General features: G+C 35.5%; 2 protein-coding genes across 2 annotated transcripts in view; one reads left to right on the top strand and one right to left on the bottom strand.

The window, feature by feature from the left end:
* On the top strand, positions 9,630 to 14,201 carry LOC109840903 (mannan endo-1,4-beta-mannosidase 2-like). The gene is made up of 5 exons (XM_020409730.1): positions 9,630 to 10,332; positions 11,052 to 11,249; positions 11,686 to 11,808; positions 12,917 to 13,131; positions 13,537 to 14,201. The coding sequence occupies exons 1-5, from the start codon at positions 9,967 to 9,969 to the stop codon at positions 13,931 to 13,933; spliced, it is 1,299 nt and encodes a 432-aa protein (XP_020265319.1). The 5' UTR covers positions 9,630 to 9,966; the 3' UTR covers positions 13,934 to 14,201.
* LOC109840902 (vesicle-fusing ATPase-like) overlaps positions 14,928 to 20,928 on the bottom strand; it is a 21,399-nt gene continuing 15,398 nt past the window's right edge. The window contains exons 17-21 of the mRNA XM_020409729.1: positions 18,174 to 18,232; positions 16,566 to 16,653; positions 16,063 to 16,185; positions 15,655 to 15,720; positions 14,928 to 15,401 (exon numbers count right to left, since the gene is read on the bottom strand). Of these exons, the coding sequence (XP_020265318.1) occupies positions 15,252 to 15,401; positions 15,655 to 15,720; positions 16,063 to 16,185; positions 16,566 to 16,653; positions 18,174 to 18,232 (486 nt within the window). The 3' untranslated portion in view covers positions 14,928 to 15,251. The remainder of the gene's footprint in view (positions 15,402 to 15,654; positions 15,721 to 16,062; positions 16,186 to 16,565; positions 16,654 to 18,173; positions 18,233 to 20,928) is intronic.

The raw sequence follows: 20,928 nt of genomic DNA, 5'->3' as shown, positions 1-20,928 counted from the left end.
TATTCAATTTCATATTTCATTTTTTAACGCTAAACAAATAATATAGTATTAGAGTTTATTAACAAATAAAATTTAACCGATTGTATATTCGATTCATCTGCTTATCAAGTAATCGTTTATAATTTGTATTATTACGCATATGATGATATATTTTCAACCCACTTATATTTTCTACTTAAGTCATATATTCTATATACTAATTTTGTGAGAGTTAAAGATTCTAAGATCACTTCATCATAATTATGAAGGAATAATTTCCATTTATAAATTTAACTAGTATTTGAAAATTAAATTCTTTAGTAGAATGCATATACTTTGACGTTCGATAAATATTCGTGAATATTCATGAATATTTACCAAACACATATGGTCTGTTTGGATGGAGGGTAGAGAGGGGGAAGGCAAGGGAAATTTCATTTTAATTTTGTTTGGGAGTTTCATTTTGGAGGGTAGAGGAGGGGAATGTAGGGGAAATTAAATTTGGCCCAAATTCTTACACCCCAAATTGGGGTGTAATGGAGGGAAAGGGAAGGAAGGGGAATTTTTTCCCTTCCTTCCCCTTCCTTCTCTTCCCTAAGTAAACTCCCAAACACACCATATGTATTCAAGTTTGAATTCGAAAAACTCCATGTGGATATTCAAAGTTGGGTTCGAATTTGATAATTTTGAACAAATACATATACAAACATCTCAGTATTCGATTCGATTCGATCTTTTACCACCCGTAGGGTCCTGTATCTAGTGATTTAATTTAGAATTCAAATTAGTTAATATTTTGGAAGGAAAAAAAAACAACCATTTACCAAAAAACACAAAAAAAGTGTTAATTGCGATTTGAAAATAACTTTACCATTATTGATCTTTGAATTGGATTCTTGCATAAAATTGTACATTAAGGAACCTAGATTCTTGCAAATAATAGCCAAATTTAAAGTGTACAACTTTTCAACCAAATAAGCTTACCCCCTCGTATCCTATTCCAAATAAGTAGTGTACCATGTTCCTGTTCCGTGAATCGGAACGGACCTGATCCCATGCAACTATGATGCTGCCCAACTCATGTTATCGTGCAAGTCATCAGTAAATATACGTAGAACCCACCGTGAATTTTTAAGCAGATCACAATTGTAATCTGCAGTATGAGGCTTCGCTGCAAAACAAATGTTTCTATCAAGCAACTGGGGGCGCACTGTGATTACTTGAAATCATAATAACTTGGCTCTGATCAGTTTATTTCATACAGGAGCCTTCGGTCAGGGTAAACTAGAATTCGAGCCGAAAAGCTCTGTCCTGCTTTGCTGTGAAGTCATGTTCTCTTGTTGGTGAGGGGTCTAAGCAGTACCGCATTCATGAAACCTTATTCTATAATCCGTCAGGATTCTATAGTGCACGACCGCTGAATCCATACGCTCCTTCACTTACTTTTGTTTTCCATGATATCCTTCACTTTTGTTTCTTGATATTTTTACTTTATGCACAGCTCTCTCGTTAATTCCACTAAATGTTTATTAATTACGGTGCTACAATTAGTGATAAAGTGGTTATTTTTCGAGTTAATTCAGATCATAAAACTGTATTTGCTTCACAATTGAGTTTGGCATCCCTCTTCCTTGAATCGGGTATCGATATGATTCGCTCGATTGTCACCTCCGAACCAGCAGAAGTTTGTGAGCAATCATTCAGATCATGCTCACATGGTGTGTCTGACAAATGTTGGAAGAAACCCCGGCATCTTTAAAATCCCTGGTTCCCACCTCAAGACTGCCCTTTGTTTCTTTGAGGGGATAAAACTCAAATACCCAGTTCACAGATAATTCATGCCAACTAAGATGGACTTATAGGCATTCATGCATTGAAAACAACACAAATATACTATTTTTCTCGTGATAATGTAATAAAAAAATTGTGAAATGGGGGGTGGGGGGGATAATTCTTAAAACCGACAGGGAATTAATTATTTTTTAAGCAAAAAGGAAGGTTACTACATCAATTTCTCATAATCATTCAATGATCTGTTTCTTTGATACGGTGTCATTTTCTTTCTCTCCGTAGACTGAGTGATTTCTCCACGGGAACTATTAATTAGGAACATAGTCATAGTAACATCTTTTCTGCATCGGATGAAAACAAAGTTTTAACCCGTTTAGGTTAATTAGATCCTTCTCAATTGAGAAGTTTTGAGAGTTCGAGAAATTTAGATTAGATCTTGCTACACTACAGCAACTTTAAAAGGATACAGGGATCTCTAGGCGCTTGCACTGATTACCTTTTTAGGAACTCTGTTTTCGAATTATAACAACTAGCTTGGAGGTTTCTTATAATTGAGACTAGAAATATCCAAGTAACCGTAGCAAGTTTCTTTCTCCCCGGGTTTTTTTTTTCTTTTTTAACAAATGACTGCATTTTGGGCGGAAAGTATGAATCCTATAAGAACAACCCGCATTTTGCAGCGGGTTCCAAGTTGTATATATGCCAAATACGAGGACAATTTTGGTAACCCATTCTCCTCTTACAAGGCTCGGATTGGTGTAAGGGTGGTTGTGGGCCAGTGCGGGCTGAACCGGCCTAGCTAGCCCTGGCCTAATCCATAGTTGGCCAGGCCCAACCCGGCTGTGATATACCCAGGTGGTGGGGCGGGCTAGGTTCCGCTCTAAACTCATGGACAAAGTAAGCTCGGCCCACGCAAGACTTGACCCGGCCCAACCTGGCCCCGCCCGCCTTAGATAATAGTTATATTGAGAGGTATTTTAGTAGCAACTCGATTAAAAATTACAACCTGCAGATGTTAGAGTTATAATTTTAGTGGTAAAAGAAATTTTTTAAGTTTAATTTAGTATTTTAATAAATATTTATAATCATTTTGATTTACTAAAAACACTCAAATTATTATGAATCTTTTGTACTTTGAGATAATTCCATCACCAATTATAAATTTATACAAGTTAAAACTTTTCAGAAAGATAAAAGATAGATTTTTCTCTTTAAACTATACATATTAATCTATCAAAAAATTTGGAAAAAAATACAAAATGTGGGGCAACCGGTGACTCGAACTGTCGTGGGTCGAGTTCGACCCGGCCCAGACTCCTGCTGGACATGGGTCGGGCTCGGTGTAGCTCTAGACCTATGGAAAAAGTCCTTGGCCTGACACGCTGAGGCCTGCCCACCCCGGATCTAAACAGGCATGAACCAAAACCGAGAAGGCCAATTCGTGGCTCAGGCCCGACTTAGCCCATGCCCACAGTGGGGTATTCAGATAGAATTTCTACTCATTTTGGGCATACCGTTTATATACATGTTTGTGGGGTTGAGAAATAAATTAGTATTAATCTCCCTAACTTAGGAAAAGAGTAATTACAATCTCTCAAAGTAATCCCTCTCTAACTGACTTAGAAAAAGAAATCACAACTTTCTTATCGATTTTCTGATTTACAAAAGAGAGAAGAATCGATAATGATCTTTCCTTTTGTTTAATGCTGGGTTCTTCTTGGTGGCGATGGAATTTGATTCTTGTATCACGTTAACAATCCGAACGCTTTGCTTCGTGAAAGTTCTTCTTCGCTTCTTAGCTTGACGTCTTAGAAGAACTTACAAGGCAAAGTCAGAACTCTGAATGAGTTTAGAACTCTGCAAGAGGGTTAATTTCAGAAAGGAATTTCAATCCTTTTAGCCAAAATAAGCCAATGACTTTTCTCTCTTCAATGCAATAGCCGATCTCAAAGATAGCCAACCCAAAATGATCCAAAAAGCCCTTTATTCAGCTGAATTCACAGCTATTTATAGAGATCTAGGGGTGTAACTGACCCCATAAATCTCTTCATAATAGGGGTTTAATAGCCCCATTATGTGGAAAACGGTATTGAACCATTCAAATTGCAATTGAAACGGTCAAACGCGAGATTTGCGTTCTGGGGTGACCCTCGCGTTTAGCCTATGAAACGAGGGGGTCGACCCTCGCGTCTGAAGTTGGTACACGGGGGTGACTCTCGCGTTTTGGAATTGAAACGCGGTGGTGACCATCGCGTTTTTACAGTTGGTACGCGGGGATGAACCCTCGCGTTTTGCTTTGAAAAGATCGATAATTGTAATCTCTTTTTCAAGTTCTGCAAAAATCGTCATCTTATAATCCTTGCATTTGGCTCTTTGGAATGTGAGAGTCGTCAATTTGTAACTCTCGTATGTTGTCGTGAAAGTCGTCAGTGTTTTACGGGGACTATCTATCTGCAATAATTTTTAGACAACCTACAATACATAAAGATAAGGATATTAAGGCCAATGAACTCTTGTTATAATAATACCCTGATACTCAATGTTCTTGAGGTTTTGATGTAAAGAGTAATGCTTGAAGATGATATTGGAACCATCCAAGCTCAAATAATACAAGTTCACATTAAAAAGTAGACTCCGAAGAAGTGAGGGAAAAGCATATTGCTTGCTTGACTACTCATATTTTAAACCATAAAGTCCTGAAATATGACTCCAACATTCACCAATTCATCACGCTAAGTTTGAAATATAATCATAGTTACAGGGACTCAATGCTGGAACCAAATGTGCACTTTAGGACAAGTTTCTTTTATTTATCACCTGTGGGCTGTGGTGGGTTCACCTTTTAATTATTGTTAGATATTTTGTTAACAAAAGGCATTTTTGCCTTCATGAATTATAATAAATATTGTAATTAAAACATGTAATTAAAATATGTGTAACGGATATATAATTATGGGGAACGTTACAAAATTTATGACGAACGTTACAAAATTTATGACGAACGTTACAGAATTAATTACGGGTTTTGTAACGTCTTTTCCAACCCTATATATATATCCATATGTTGAGCTCAAAATGATAAGAAAAATAACAAGAAGTTTCTCTTGTTTTTCTTCTCTCCCCTACATATATTATTTTCATTATATCTTAGTTTTATTTTATGGGCAACTTTCTTCTTCTGAGCTGAAGCTCTGCACTCTCGCCCGAGTGTAGAGGTCGGCCATTTCCGGGGGTTTTTACCGCTAGGGGGAGGGAACCATCTGCGCCAGGGCGATAGGCGGGTTCTCAATCTTCTAGGGCAGTGAATACACGACTGCTCCCGTTCAGGCCAGTTTTAATTGTTTATTTTTTCAGATTTATCTACATGCTATAATATTAATTATTTGATAAATTCCCAACAATCTAGAAGATTGATTAGTTTATAGCTTTGATTTAAATCCGAAATTATTTTAAAGTTACTGTTCATTCGAGATGGTTACTGTTCATCCGAATTTAAAAAAATAAAAAATAAAATTGCTACTAAATTGCTTATCTATTAATTAACTTTTTGTTAAAAAAAAGGTTTTGTTACTGTTTACCTAAAAAAAACAGAGGGAATTTTATAGTTGTTGTTAACTATAATTATATATTTGTTTATCTATTAGTATTATTGATTTGATGTTATAAAATTTGAAAAAAAAAATTGTAATGGTTACTGTTCATTCCAAAAATAAAGATTGTACTGTTTATAAAAAAACAGTTTTTAATTTTATTTAAAAAAACATTACTGTTCATTTAAAACAATTTTTAATGTTAAAAAAAAAAAACTTTACCGTTCATTTATTTTTAATGAACGTTACTGTTCATCTATTAAAAAAATTGGTGTTACTGTTCATTCATTTTAATGAACGTTACTGTTCATTTTTAAAAGAACGTTACTATTTATTTATTTTTAAGAATGTTAATGCTCATTTATAAAAATGTCGTTACTGTTCATTCTTAAAAAATTAACGTTACTGTTTAATTTTAAAAATGATGTTACTGTTCATTTATTTTGAAAATGGTACTGTTCATTTTATTAAAAAAGTTACTGTTCATGTAAACAGTTTTGGTTATTTAAAAAAAATAATAATAATTAAAAAATTGTAGCTAAATATTTCTATTAATTTAATTTAACAGTTAATTTAATTTAACAGTTAATTACATTTGTCTTATAGTTGGTTTATAATCAATAATTATTGTAAGTTACGAATATCAAAGAACCTTTATTGGTTTCTAAAAGCCTAGTTTATATTTGTTAGAATCATCTAAAACCTACCCTTATTCCCTTGTGCTAGTGAATATGCTCGCATTTGAAACATGCAATAAATTTGTAGCAATGCACATTTTATTCTTAAAAATTTTATATGCATGGTTTTGACAAGAATAAAGAGAACAAACTCTGGATGCATAGATGCTTTGAAATATCTGGATTTGTTCATGGTTTAATACTATTATTTCTTTAAGCTATCAATAATATGGTGCATTCTATTAATAATTCCATACTTTAGTGTATTTATGCATCTAATAAGCTTAGTACAGAAGGTGGTAAAAGTGAATGCAAATTTGTTCAGCAACTTCTGTGGCAGTTGTCTGCAGCAGATGAGTTTTTACTCTCAAGACATGAAAATCATGAGGTTCGAACATCAATAGGTAAACCCCTCCTCGGCCTTATCCAACATATGTTTGCAGTATAATTGCTAGGCATTTTAAATGATTACAGGAAATAATTTAAAGTTTCTATATACTGTTAAGGAACAAAAACTCATTGAGTGAACCGATTCAAGTTTTCTTGGATTAGTTGGTGTCTAAGGCAAGGTTTAAGGGTTGCGTAACGCGCTCTGCAAGGAACGAGGTACTTAATTGATCTTTGATCAACCTCTATTACTATCCTTACCTGGCTAACTACCCGGGTAAAACTTTAATCTTTTCACTTTAGGAGTTTTTGGTTTGGAATAAGAGGAATCAGAATTATGAGAAAAATTCATATGCATTTATTTAATTACGCTTCTTGCATCATATATTGCCTAATGATAAATGATCAATATATGAGCGAACAAATCAAAGAGGTGCATTTTTTAAAATTCTATTTTATATGGTGGATTATATTTCAAATCTTCAAATGTAAAGTTCATCATTTTTATTGCATTTTGATGAATATTGCAATAAATGTTCATATGTCTTTTTAGATAACTTGCATTTGTTACATGATTAATTACAAGGTTTTATGCAAGAATGCACTTGAAAAATTTAAAGCACGTATGTACAAATATTATTATTATTATTATTTGTATAAGAGGTGGTACTAGAAAATGGCAACATAAATTTGGAAGGTCTCCTTTGTAGACAACCAATTTAAATTTGGAAGGTCTCATTTGTAGGCAACCAATTTAAATTTGGAAGGTCTCATTTGTAGACAATCGATTTAAATTTGGAAGGTCTCCTTGTAGGCAACCAATTTGTAACCTCTTATAATAGAAGAATTTTAAAAAATTTATTTTGGTGTTCTTTTCTATTTTTTCCTTGTAAAGTTTTCTTTTATTTGCTGTGATTTATTCTTGCCTTCTTTCAGCATAATATTCGGAGAGCACGTTAATTCCGCGAGAGGGTTCATTTGACAGGTTATCGATAGGACGAATCCCTAACATGCTAGTACTGATATGCTGTTTTTGATCTCGCCATCTTGATAAGCATTCTATTATTTTATGGCTGTAAGCGTAACAGATTTTGTTAGTTTCATATCTGATTGAAGTAGGTTGAAGTTTTATTATTCTAGCCACTCAATTTCAGTATCCTATTATTATTACTACTACTATATTAGTAGTAGTGGTTTTTTTTTAATTCATATCTGATCTGAAGTAGGTTGAAGTTTATTACATATTCTTGGCACTCAAGCAAGAATTCAAATCATGTTACAATTTTATTTATATTAGCAGTAGTAGTAGTTACGAGTACTACGTAGTTTTATGAACAAAAGCTATTTGTGTTTTCTTCGAGGCCACGTAAATTATCAGCACATGATATCTATACTCCATCCAATTCCAAATTTTATGTTTAGTTTGCTTGGTAGAATTCAAAATTCAAAATTTTGGTAAATATTGCCTTTTGGGGGGGGGGACTGTTAGATATTTTGTTAACAAAAGGCATTTTTGCCTTCATGAATTATAATAAATATTGTAATTAAAACATGTAATTAAAATATGTGTAACGGATATATAATTATGGGGAACGTTACAAAATTTATGACGAACGTTACAAAATTTATGACGAACGTTACAGAATTAATTACGGGTTTTGTAACGTCTTTTCCAACCCTATATATATATCCATATGTTGAGCTCAAAATGATAAGAAAAATAACAAGAAGTTTCTCTTGTTTTTCTTCTCTCCCCTACATATATTATTTTCATTATATCTTAGTTTTATTTTATGGGCAACTTTCTTCTTCTGAGCTGAAGCTCTGCACTCTCGCCCGAGTGTAGAGGCCGGCCATTTCCGGGGGTTTTTACCGCTAGGGGGAGGGAACCATCTGCGCCAGGGCGATAGGCGGGTTCTCAATCTTCTAGGGCAGTGAATACACGACTGCTCCCGTTCAGGCCAGTTTTAATTGTTTATTTTTTCAGATTTATCTACATGCTATAATATTAATTATTTGATAAATTCCCAACAATTATAGATGGATATATTGATTAATCTCTGTTCACTTGACATCTAGGGATACAGAAAGAGAAAACCGAAGATATCACTCCCTTTCTATGACTCGTGAGCGCTCTCCCATGTGCATACCCCGTGCCAATGCTACAAAGTGTGAGTTTGGGTGTGAGGAATAACCAGGTGCAAGAAATTTTATTCCTCAACAAGACAAAGGGATCCCTAATGTTTGTAACTTATTATTGACCTATTATGAAGCTCACATGCACCATAGTCCATAGATCCAGTGCCAATTGTATCCAAAGCACAAAACACACCCTTTTCCTTTTCACACTCAAATGAAGAAAGCCCATAAAACAATAAATCACTCCCTCTATCTCATATGGGCCCCATTGTCAGATACAACTATGTTCTTCAGTGTATAAGTTGATGCGCAAAGTATTGCAATCTTAAACTAAATATAATTTTTTTTATACCTACCCAGAAATCGAATCCAAGATAGTTGAAGGCATATTGAAACCTCCTCACTGTCTGGATCGCCTATAGCATGTTATATTAAAGATAAAATTGGTAACAAATTTAACAGATAAAGTTATAATTTATGTATCATGTAAACGGTAAACCCATAACTATTTGGAGAAATTATTCAATGGATTGATGATATTAATGTTGGTGCATGTGACAAGGGGAAACAAGATCACACGTCTGCATCTATTAGCAAATGAGGGTAATATGTGACAACTTTTATAAGGTGTTAATTGCAGATACATCTCTTTTATTATAGAAAGTAATCAATTATGCTTCTAAACTTGTTCTTTTAATATTTAGATGGTCACCTGATTTTCAAAAAGATATTTATTTTTTTCTCTACCAATAACATAGAGAGTATATGTTTTTCAACTATTAGAAAGTAGGAGGCCTCTCTGCAATATATTGAAATATCATACAATCTTTGCAACACATTGATATCAAATAACGCCGTATGATGGATCCAAATGCTATTTAAAATCTTATTTGATATGTAATTAACCCTTTTCATAATTAGCATCCTATAATTGATAATGATTAGCACCCTATAATTGATAGGTGATTCGTGACAAGATACAATGAGAGAAGGCTTGCACCATTTGATGCCCATCCTGCACCTCACTTGCCTCCAAATATAAAACAAATAAAATAGGCTAAGCATCTCCTCATTAAGAAACTCTAAGTGTTAACATTATTTTGCCACTCCAAGAGCTTCAGATCCAATTGGCCTTTGCTCAGATAAATGCCCATGTGAGCTCTGCTCTTGGGCGGAACTCCAAAGACCTCTCTTTTTGTAGATTCTTGAAGTGAAGCTCTCAAGAATAAAGCTCACCATCTCCTTTACATTATTAAAGAAAAAACTTCATTTTTTTATACATCGTCTCTGTTTCTGTGACCCCTGTCACTTAGCTAGCTCAAGATTTGATTTTGAGCTAAGTTAAATCCTCTTTCTCTTCTGGGTTTCTTCCATTAACATCCTCCTTCAAGTTTTACACCAAAATGTTTCTAGGGAATGGGTTATTATACCCAATCATTGGCTTTGCATCTTGTGTTGCATTCATCTACATGTCCTTTGGAGATCTTGACCTTAGCTTTGACTACAGATTCTCAGAGCCCAAAATGAGCTTTGTGGGGAGAAATGGGACTCAGTTCTTTGTTGATGGGAGAGCTTTCTATGTGAATGGGTGGAACTCATGGTGGTTAATGGATCAAGCTGTGGAAGATTTCAGCAGGCCAAGGGTTAGAGAGATGTTTCAGGCTGCAGCTAGGATGGGACTCACTGTTTGCAGGACTTGGGCTTTTAATGATGGGGCTTATAATGCACTGCAGTTGTCTCTTGGGCAGTTTGATGAGAGGGTGTTTCAGGTTTTTGATCTTTGATCTAGATCTCTTTGCTTTGTTTTGTTTTTATTGCTCAAGTTTGGTAATATTACAATAGATTAGAGATTTGTAGACTTGAAATTTGAGTTTATTGATGCTTTACCATAGAAAAAGAACTCACCTTTTTGAGTTTTCATAGATTTGCTAGTTACAGAAGTTTATTAAATATTTCTTTCGCTTGAAAATATACATAGTCAAAGTAGGAAACAACCATGTGCAATATTGAAGAGATAATCATGCAGTTCTAAATCTATCTTCAGACTAGAAGTTTTCAATATGATTGTTTTAGGGGATTTTCTTATCCTTTATCCATCCAAAATATAACTTTAAATATGGCTATGTTAGGAGATTTTCATATTGTTTCCTCCATCCCAACTCACCAAAAAATGAAAGATAAAAACATGAATTACTTTCTCAGAATCCACAAAAGTATTATACGGGTTTGTGGTTTTATTGACTTACAAGTGTTTTCTATTGGCATAACACTATGCAATAGTATTTTTAAGATCTCTATGACTATGAGGTGAGAAAAGTTTCGAACTCTGGTTAGACATAACAAAATGTGATTCTTTTCAAACTTTTATTAAAAAAAAGTGAAGGAAATAACCAAATTAACCATTTGACACCATTAGTTACACTATTTATCTTTTATGTTTCTTATATTTCACCCCTATTGATATTTGATAAAAAAGGCACATTTTCAGGCATTGGACTATGTAATTGTGGAGGCGCGGAGGCAACAAATAAGGCTTTTACTCAGCTTATCGGACGATTTACCATCAGTTGGCGGTAAAAGACAGTATGTGAAATGGGCCTGGGAGGATGGCATTAGCCTTAGCTCCTCCAACGACTCCTTCTTCTTCGATCCATCCATCAAAAGCTATTTCAAGAATTACTTGAAGGTGAACATTATTTTTTGCCTTTTCTCTTCGATAATTTATATGTTCACATTTAAAAATAAATGCGTAAATCACAGAAAGTTCATGATATACAAAAAATCCATCCCGCGAGCGGAAAACCCACGCACACATTTTATCAAATTTTGGAGGTAATCATGAAGTTCAAATATAAACAATGCTTATATGGGAGCATGAAATTGTCATTTCCTGTGCTATTAGCTTTTAGACCTCATTAATTTTGTAGAAATCAAAAGAAAGAGGGTTAAGTGTCACTATTAAAACCATGGGGGATTTCTGTCAATCATGCAAACTTTAGGTGGATTTTTTAACCCAAAAAGAAATTTTATTGGTGCTACTTGTGAAATGAGAATCACTTGGTAAAATTGTTGACTGATGCATGACTGCTTGTTTTGCTAGCTAAAGTAGTGATATTTTGCAGACTATTTTAACCAGGAAGAACCATTTGACTGGTATTGAATATAGAGATGATCCTACCATCTTTGCTTGGGAGCTGATGAACGAACCAAGATGCACAACTGATCAATCTGGAGACACTCTCCAAGTAAGTTTTTACCATGTATCTGTCATCTCATTAAATTTGAGGGTTAATCGCGGATAGCCCCCCACACTATCGCCCAATTGTGGGTAGACCCCCTGTAGTTCTAGTGTTGCAGATAGACCCCCAGAGTGAGGTCTTTTTGTTACTCTTTTACCATCAGAGAAAGAGAATATTGTTTTTTGACAAATAGACATCATGAGGGTAAAAAAGTAAGTCACTTGGGGGGGGGTCTATCTGCAACAATGAAGCTACAGGGCGTCTATTTGCAATTAACCCTTGAATGTATTGTCAGTTGAGAATCCATAAATTAACAATGGGATTGATAGAGAACTTTATAATTAAGGAGTGTCACGTGTGACAAAATTTATTATTTGTAGACTCTACACACACTGTATGTTAGAGGAATAAGTGTTGAAAAGGACAATCTCCAGCACTTGGCTAAAAGAAGATACTGGAAAATGAAAGTAGATAGTTATTACAGGATTTTCATCGATTTTCATCTTCAACTAATGAATTCCAAGGGAGATTCAGTTTTCTTAGCGCACGAATTGCCTTTTGTCATAATGCTTGTGTCGTCGAGCTGATACACAAATTGTAAATATCAACGGCATAAGCTTCTGTAATTCTTGAGTCTTGGTTGCATCACAAGTGGGTAGCTTAAATTAACTTCACTCAAAATGTAATGCTAAAGTTTAACAGGAATATGTGATAATTTACTTCTGATCAAACTCACTGAAGTACATAACAATTCTGTTCTATTATTAAGTAGTCTGGATGAAGAACTTTCCCACAAAGCAGACAATAATATTCAGCCTGAGCTCTCTTTAAATTCTCTTTACACTACAACTACATATATTTAAGCAGAGTTCTTTTTGAGGGGAAAAGACAACTTTGGAGGAGTTAATTTGCCGCACACTTACAACCATGAAATAGAATACGGTATGATTTTTACTAAAAAATAGCAAATATACCAAAACATGACCACTTTCGTGAATGTAACACTACAAACATACAAAACACCAATATATTCAATATGATTTCAGAAAGCACTTCGGTATAATTTCACCAATTGATTAAGATATCCGCTAATCCTTCTTGTTTGTACTTTCAGGAATGGATTGAAGACATGTCTAAATATGTAAAATCAATAGACAGGAATCATCTAGTTACAATTGGACTTGAAGGTTTCTATGGACCAAGAAGCCCTCCAGAAAAACTCAGTCTCAATCCAGGAGAATGGTTCAGTACCTTAGGAACTGATTTCATTCGAAACTCCAAGATTTCAACCATTGACTTCACTTCTGTACATATATATCCTGATCAATGGTAAGCACATTCTCTAAAGGGTTACCCCCATCCCCCCCATCCCACCCCACCACCCGAACTTTGGGGATTTGTATATAAACCCCTTGAACATATTTTATCTCACAAAACCTCTCCGAACTTTGGGGTGTCAAACCTCTAATTTGCAAATACTCACGAACACGTCCTTGAGAGGAAAAAACTCTCAATGGTGTTGAGGTGTAGTGTGTTGGAAAATGACTAAATTTGGGTGTATTTTTCTCTCAGGGACATTTTTAGTTATTTGCCAGTTAGAGGTAAGGGTCAAATGAAAAAAGTTTACAGTTCAGGAGGTTTTTTTGAGAAACCAGGAAGTTCATGGGGGGATTTCGTGAAATTAAACCTTCTTTAAACTCTTCGGATTTCGTCATTTGATTGTCCTCTTTTCAGGATGATAGAAACTGAACTTGATGAGAAAACCAAGTACATCTCCAAATGGATAATCTCTCACATAGAAGATGGAGAACGAGAGCTTAAAAAACCAGTTTTGTTCTCTGAATTCGGACTCTCAAACAAGAACAAGAAGTTTGATCATTCTCACAGAGACATATTCTACCAGTCCATCTACGATCTTATATATAAATCTGCGAGCAAGAATGGAGCTGGAGCAGGTGCAATAATTTGGCAACTTATTGCTGAAGGCATGGAAGAGTATAACGATGATTTTGGATTCGTACCAAAGGAAAGGCCTTCATTGTTTAGGTTGTTGAAGAAGCAATCATGTCGGTTGGCTAGAATTCATTACGGGAAGGATTGGGAAAGGAGAGGTTCTCCATACTCATGTTAAAGAGGGGAGTTGTTTTAGTTTGAAGTATTTGCTATAAGTTTAAGGATCACATTACTAATGGTTTATTGCATAATATATTGGGTTACGATGAAGGTTACTGTCTTGCGCAGCAACGGCCATATGGTTTTACTTCGTAGATTTTTGCTTTTGAAGGCCTTCCTAAGGATGATATGAGGTGCTCAAGGGGAATGTAAGAAGATTTTTTGTGCTATTTTTGTATGCATTGCAATAGTAGTTGAAAGTTCCATGTTCAAATCCTTCTTCGCCATTCTGTACATCATGACTGTTCACTCATTCTTTTTTCCATATATGATATATATACGAGCATTAGCCGAGAGTAGAGTATATTTCCTTACCATCCTTAATCTTTGAATCATCTGGAGAGTAGAGTATATTTCCTTACCATCCTTAATCTTTGAATCATCTGGTTAGGCACGCTGCCAAAGAACAAATGCCATAAGTAGTCACTTTGATGAATTATCACTGAGCTCTTTCGGCATAAAGCTTACAGACCAGTTCTTATGTACCCGCATCTAAGCATTACCAAGCATGATTTTTCAAAGAGGAATAAGAAAAAGGGCGCATGAGCGAACTGATTCAATTAGCTAACAGCATGTTACACAAAAAATTGACAGTAAAAACTGATCGAGTTAGCTAATTTTGTTGGTCCACATATGAAGACCCGTTGCATTCCTAATAAGCTCCACGGAGTCATATTATTCATTATTTTGGCAAGTAGCCTTGAATGAATTTTTAAACAAATAAATCACACCACTGTTACAACGTTAGTGCTTGCAAAACAAGGGGAAAAATATACACGTGGAATAAAACATATAACAGGAACTGCTAAACGGGAAGAATACTTCGACTGAAACCCTAGCCATTCAACACTTAAACCAGGGACCGAGAATTCAACAAGTACATACTTGGATTCTACATTCTAAGACTTCAACACACTGCAAAATGGGACGATCTAGATGTTTGGTCACAATACTGACCAAAGTACACAAATATTCCAACAAGGCCACAGTAACCAATACAAATGGTCCAAATCGTGCATAAAGTAATCATGTTTGTGTTACATAATTATGAATAGAAACCCCCTTTCCAAATATGGTACCATATTAGCACACAAAACTCCATCAGAAATATAATTAGAAGACAATATGCATAGGCAAAGATCAGTTAAGGGAAGAAAAGGTAGAGGGGAAAAAAAGAAAAATGGGATCGAAACTCATAAAGCAAAAATGAAGGGGGAAAATCCCTGAAACAATAACACACCCATCGTCACACGTATACAAAAATCAGTAAAGAGTTCTCAGCCTCGGAAAGAGATAATATCACCCAAGATATCAAAGAAATGGTTTATGTCTATCTTCTGTTTCCCAGAATAAATAGCTTCTGAATTTCCACCTTCTGCTCCCTGGGAAGCCATCTCCACAAGCATATATAGTTTCTTTATTGGCATCTGCAACATCATAGCATTGTGTAAGAACAAATTAAATATAGTCGTTACATTTCACTGCAACAAGTCATATAATCACGCGGAAAAAATGATATATAGACTAAGTAATGAAAGCTAGTCCACTTTATATTGAAAAGGTGCAAGAAGAGACATCAACTAAATCTAATTGATCTTATTATATGTTCTGCCCAATTGATGAATAACAGAATTAGTAGAAGTCTACAGATAATGAATTAACAGAATAGAATAAACCTACATCATGGACTGCTTCAGCTGCTGAATCAATATCGTCATCTGCAAATACATTGAGAGATTGCAGTACCTGCGGAAGAAAATTGTGACACTTAGGACTTAGGAGCATTTTAGTACTTCAGTATTCGTGCTAAGAAAAGAGTGTTAGAATTGCCTCCCTAGGGCTATTGGGTACTTTGTGCAAAGATGGTTGCTACCCCTATTGCACACACGAAGATAGCAGCTTCAAACACGAAAACCCTTCAAAACTCTACCAGTTACCATTTTAACACGACACGACTATGATCCTCTTAACCCTTGGTAAAGTGCTAATAACCCCCAAGAAAAAGCAAAAACGAAGAAGAATATTATATATATCTACTCATATTAATTGCCTACTCATTTTTAGCATACTTTTCTAGAATCAACTTACTTTTTTGGCATCTTGTTTGTCCAACGTAGGGACATGATAAGTGACAGAGAAAGCATCACAAATACCAAGAGACTCAAGAAAGCCCGCTTCACTTGTTGTTCCAATTACCAGCATGTTCTTCCCCTGTAGAAAAATAAATCAGTTATTGCAATCGTGTCCAAATGTTCTAATTATTGATACCATCAGAATATTAAAGAGATTGACAATATCTCACAATAAAATTCAGTAAGATATAGCTGCAACACCTAACCCTATTCATAAATAAGATTAAGTACGGAAAAGGAAAAGGCAAACGATGCATAAGAAATATGAAACATTAGGCAAAGAAAGAGGAAAACAGGAACTATTAACAAAAACATGGCTAACATGCTTAATAAAATATATGTATAAAAAAGTTAGTCTTAGTTGCTATATACAAAAATCCGAGAGAAAGGAATCAACACATTATTCAGCCTCTCTTTTCTTATCAATCATTAGAGGGCAAGTGATGGAGAAAAGAAAACCTTTGGAGGAAGCCGTTTCAGAAGAACCATCAATGTCTGTGAAATCAGATTTGAGAAGCGAGGCCCAATAGGAACATACTCCAGTAACCTGAAGTAATAACATGAGGTATTAGGCACAAGAAACACATACATACTGACATTGAATAAGTAACATAAAAAAATCAGCAACACTTTATTTAACATAATTCAGGAGAAATGCAAGACTGTTTGTATCATCTCAAGCATATTAAGGATTGTTAGACTGTGTATATCTTATGGTCATGAGCTGGCAACACAACTGAAAGTTTGAAACAGGATTTCCTGTAGTTAATTCCAACTTTATGAGAATGAACCTTGTAGACAAAAAAATAAAATAATATTATTACTGTTAGGATTTTTTTTTCCTAGAAACCAACTTAAAGTAGGGTATTTATATGGAAACCCACCTTTCAATATGCATAAACCACTTTTAAAATAGGTATTTTTTGTCGCAATCAACCACCTCCTAGTCAAAGTTTTCACTAAAAATACCAAAATTGCCTTTAAAAAACTCACATTCATAGCACGAGACTTATTTTTGTAGCGTTTAGGTCTTGGTGGGATACAATTCACGAACCTTGAATTTATTTAAAATAGGTTTTTTTTTTTGTCGCAATCAACCACCTCCTAGTCAAAGTTTTCACTAAAAATCCAAATTTACCTTTAAAAAACTCACATTCATAGCACGAGACTTATTTTTGTAACGTTTAGGTCTTGGTGGGATACAATTCACGAACCTTGAACTTGAATCTCTTAAGCTTATTTTTGGTTTTTAAGTGAAATTTTTATTGGGAGATGGTTGATTGCAACAAAAATCTACTTTAAAATGGTTTATGTATATGAAATTGAAAGGCGGTTTCTAGGGGGGAAAACCCTTATTATTATAATGGGTAGAGGAAAGGTCTTGCATAGGTGGCCTACACACCATAACTACACAGGTAAGTGGTAGATGGGTGCCAAGTACCCATCTAAAATGAATCTTAAAACAATAAACAAAAGCCCTTCCTTCGTTTCTTTTGGTGTCCTGGGTACTTGGCACCAATATATCATCGATCAATGGTGCATGGCAGCTAAGCAACACAAGAATTTCAATGTGTTTGCAAGCTTGTATGCCCACATGTCAGTGGTGGTGATGGTAATCATGATGATGACGGTGTTAATGATGATCTAATTTAAATTGCATAAGTAACAGCTATGGCAGTGCAGGGAGGCGAAAAAAAAGAACACAAGCAGACACCATGGAGTCTACAAATGCTACAAGAAGAACATGATAAATATCACTTCCTGTGTCACTTTTAAATGTCTTTTACGACTAACATATATACTTATTAAGAAAATTAATTAATACTGTTACCTAGCTGTCAATGTTTTGATTTCTCATTCATACCCTTTCTTTATTTATAGAACTTTTGTTAATTTCCGTACTTATCAATGGTTGATAGAAAAACAATCAACAAATTAACAACAGGCCACAACAAAGGTTGTTTTTTATCTTACCAATAAAAGTTGCTAAAAAGACAATTAAAAGCAATCAGAGTATATATGGAAGTAGATGTTGTCAAAGCTTAAAAGTCAGGAGTTCAAAGCTACCTTTCAATGTCATCAAGGACTATAATGCTTAACTGGGATCTGTAAGCATCCTCAAAAACCTAACATTAGAATTAAAAAGAAACGTCATTTTGGAAATATCAATACATTATGCTATCCTTCCAGCCACAGTAAAATAGGATAGATTAAAAAAAAAAAGGATATGAGGATATTCACGTTAAGCACAAGATTTAAGCTAAACAAAATATGTTAAAAGGACAACAAAAATAACTGAAATGCCAAAAAGCAGCATAGCTAGTGAGTGGGATTTCAAACCATTAGTTCTAGAAAATGTTGAAAAGCTGTCACATTTTAATACGTGATGCTCTGATTTGTTTACATATACAAATTTTAAAAAAATCTAATATTAACAAATGATTTTATGTCTTCTTTAGCTTCGCTTAAATTGCTTGATCTGATACAAGTCGTCGGACGAGCACCATTGACCGCGGAATTATCAAGAGTGAGTTACGAAGAAGACAAAAGAAAACATACAAAGAATTGAGTTGGTCGAAGGAAAATACCTTCTCTAGATTATGAGAAATAATATATTAGAAATCTCTCTCACAATCTCTCTAGATCAAAGAACAATCTCACTGGTCTCGTTTCTGAATACAATCTGGTTGCCAAAAACCCGAGAAAAGTCGTGTTTTAATATATATATATCCAACACAAAACCTAAAGTGAACAGAAAACTGGAAGTCTGGCCCAGCCCGACTCGAGGTAAACCGTAGAACTCATCGTGGTCGACCGTGACAAACCACCGAAACCAGAATCACCTACAGGGTTTTGGCAGTCGACCGCAGAGTTTGTCGCAATCGACCGCAGAAAGTCCAGAAACGTTCCCTGAGCTGTGCACGTTCGCGGTCGACCACGACGTCATGTGCGGACGACCACTGGAAGTCCAAAACGTTTCCTACAGTTTTTCCTGTACTATTCGACGTTGCCGCCTTCAACGACTTCGTCCACATCTCTATTCTCAAGATACCATTAGAATCATCTATATTAAGTTCCCATGAGGATCGCTAAGCTCCCGAAGCAAGGAAGAAGATACACCCGTACATGGCTCCCCCGTTTAGGATCGCTGAGTTCCCATGAGGATCACTAAGCTCCCGAAGTAAGGAAGAAGATACACCCGTACATGGCTCCCCCCCTTTAAGAATTTGAAGTCCCGTTCAAGTTAGAACTGTAGCTGAAGGAATTCGCGAGCCCCTCCTCCTCTGTTGAACCACCTGACTTTTCTAGGAACTTGACCTTGACGCCCGATCAAAAACGAATCATTCGTCCCGCGTCTCGTCGTAGTCACCTTCCGTTCCAAAATACAATCTTCTTTGAGCGGTTCTTCTCTATCAAACCAAAAATCGTCAACATGCGATAAGATCATCTTGTCATCACCTTCATCATCCAACAATGAAGGTTCAAACAACTTCAAATACTCGACGTTGATCACCGAATACATGCCTAGATAAGGTGGCAAATCCAGCTTGAAGGCGTTGTCACCAATTTGATCAAGAATCCGAAACGAACCATATCGTATAGGCTTTAACTTCTTCCCTTCTCCCTTTAGCCGCTCTTTACTCAACTTCAGCCACACCATATCACCTTTACCAAAATTACAATGAACTCGATGTTGATCATGTTTCGCCTTGTACTTAGCCTATGATTTCTTCAACTGAGCTTCCACCGTGGCATGAATATGTACAATCTTCTCCAGAAATCACTGAGCTCGTTGTCTTTCACTCCCTTCCTTACCGTCGGTCATAGCTTCACTAGAAAACACAAGATCAAACGGACTCAGAGGTAAAAACCCATAACCAGTGTTTTCAAAGGTGCGCGCCTCACTACAAATCATGCACCTTACGATGCGGGGCGGTGGCGAAGCGCCCCGCTTCTGATGCAGCAGCGCTTTTTACGTCTCGCGTACATCTTTACTTTGTACATGGTGCATGTAGTACATATCCTTATATAGTTTTGCTTGTTAACATTTCAATTGAGTCTTTATACTTGATATTTCATATCCCAAAAAGCAAAATAAATCCATTAGATCTTTTTAGTAGTCTTCAATTGAGGACTATTATTAATCCTTTGCTTGGATATTAGTCTTGATTTAACATTTGATTTGAAAATTTATGAATTTTGCTACTATGTTGGGTGTTAGGATTAGAAATTAAGGTATTATATTGTGATTTTGTAGTAAGATATTATTTATCATGATATTTTTCATGTAAATTCTAAAAACATGTTCTTTTGCGCTTGATTATTTATTTTGAAAAAATATGTGGGCGGTGTGCGCCTCACATCACTCAGGCGGCGTGCATCGCGTTGCACCTTGCGCATGTGCGCGTAAAGATGCTTTACGCCCCGTATTGCGCCTCGCGCATTAATAACACTGCCCATAACAAGTCTTAAACGGTGACTTCCCCGAGGACCCATGAATAGCCCGATTAAATGCAAACTGAAGATATGATAAGCTCTCATCCTAAGTCTTGGGATACCTGAAATTGTATCCTCTTAACATGTGTACCATAGTCCGATTAACTACCTCTGTTTGCCCGTCGATTTATGGGGGAAGATCGTGCTCTTCTTCAATCTAGTATCCATCAAGCTCCACAAAGAATCCCAAAAGTGCCTGAGAAACCGACTACCTTGATCCGAAATAATCGAAATCGGCAACCCAAAGTGCTTCCACACATGCTCAAAGAACAATTGTGCTGCACCCGCTCCCGACACGGTCTTCTTACAAGGAATCAAGATCACC

This window comes from Asparagus officinalis, chromosome 5 (assembly GCF_001876935.1).
Source record: "Asparagus officinalis chromosome 5, Aspof.V1, whole genome shotgun sequence".
NCBI lineage: Eukaryota > Viridiplantae > Streptophyta > Magnoliopsida > Asparagales > Asparagaceae > Asparagus > Asparagus officinalis.
The sequence above is the reverse complement of the archived record's forward strand: the minus strand, read 5'-3'. Positions and strand labels throughout refer to the sequence as shown.

Excerpts from the sequence above, each read along its gene's own strand:
- LOC109840903 (XM_020409730.1), top strand. The coding sequence starts at position 9,967 with ATGTTTCTAGGGAATGGGTTATTATACCCAATCATTGGCTTTGCATCT. Across the intron at positions 11,250-11,685 it reads ATTTCAAGAATTACTTGAAG|ACTATTTTAACCAGGAAGAA; the intron begins GTGAACATTATT and ends GATATTTTGCAG. Across the intron at positions 11,809-12,916 it reads AATCTGGAGACACTCTCCAA|GAATGGATTGAAGACATGTC; the intron begins GTAAGTTTTTAC and ends TTGTACTTTCAG.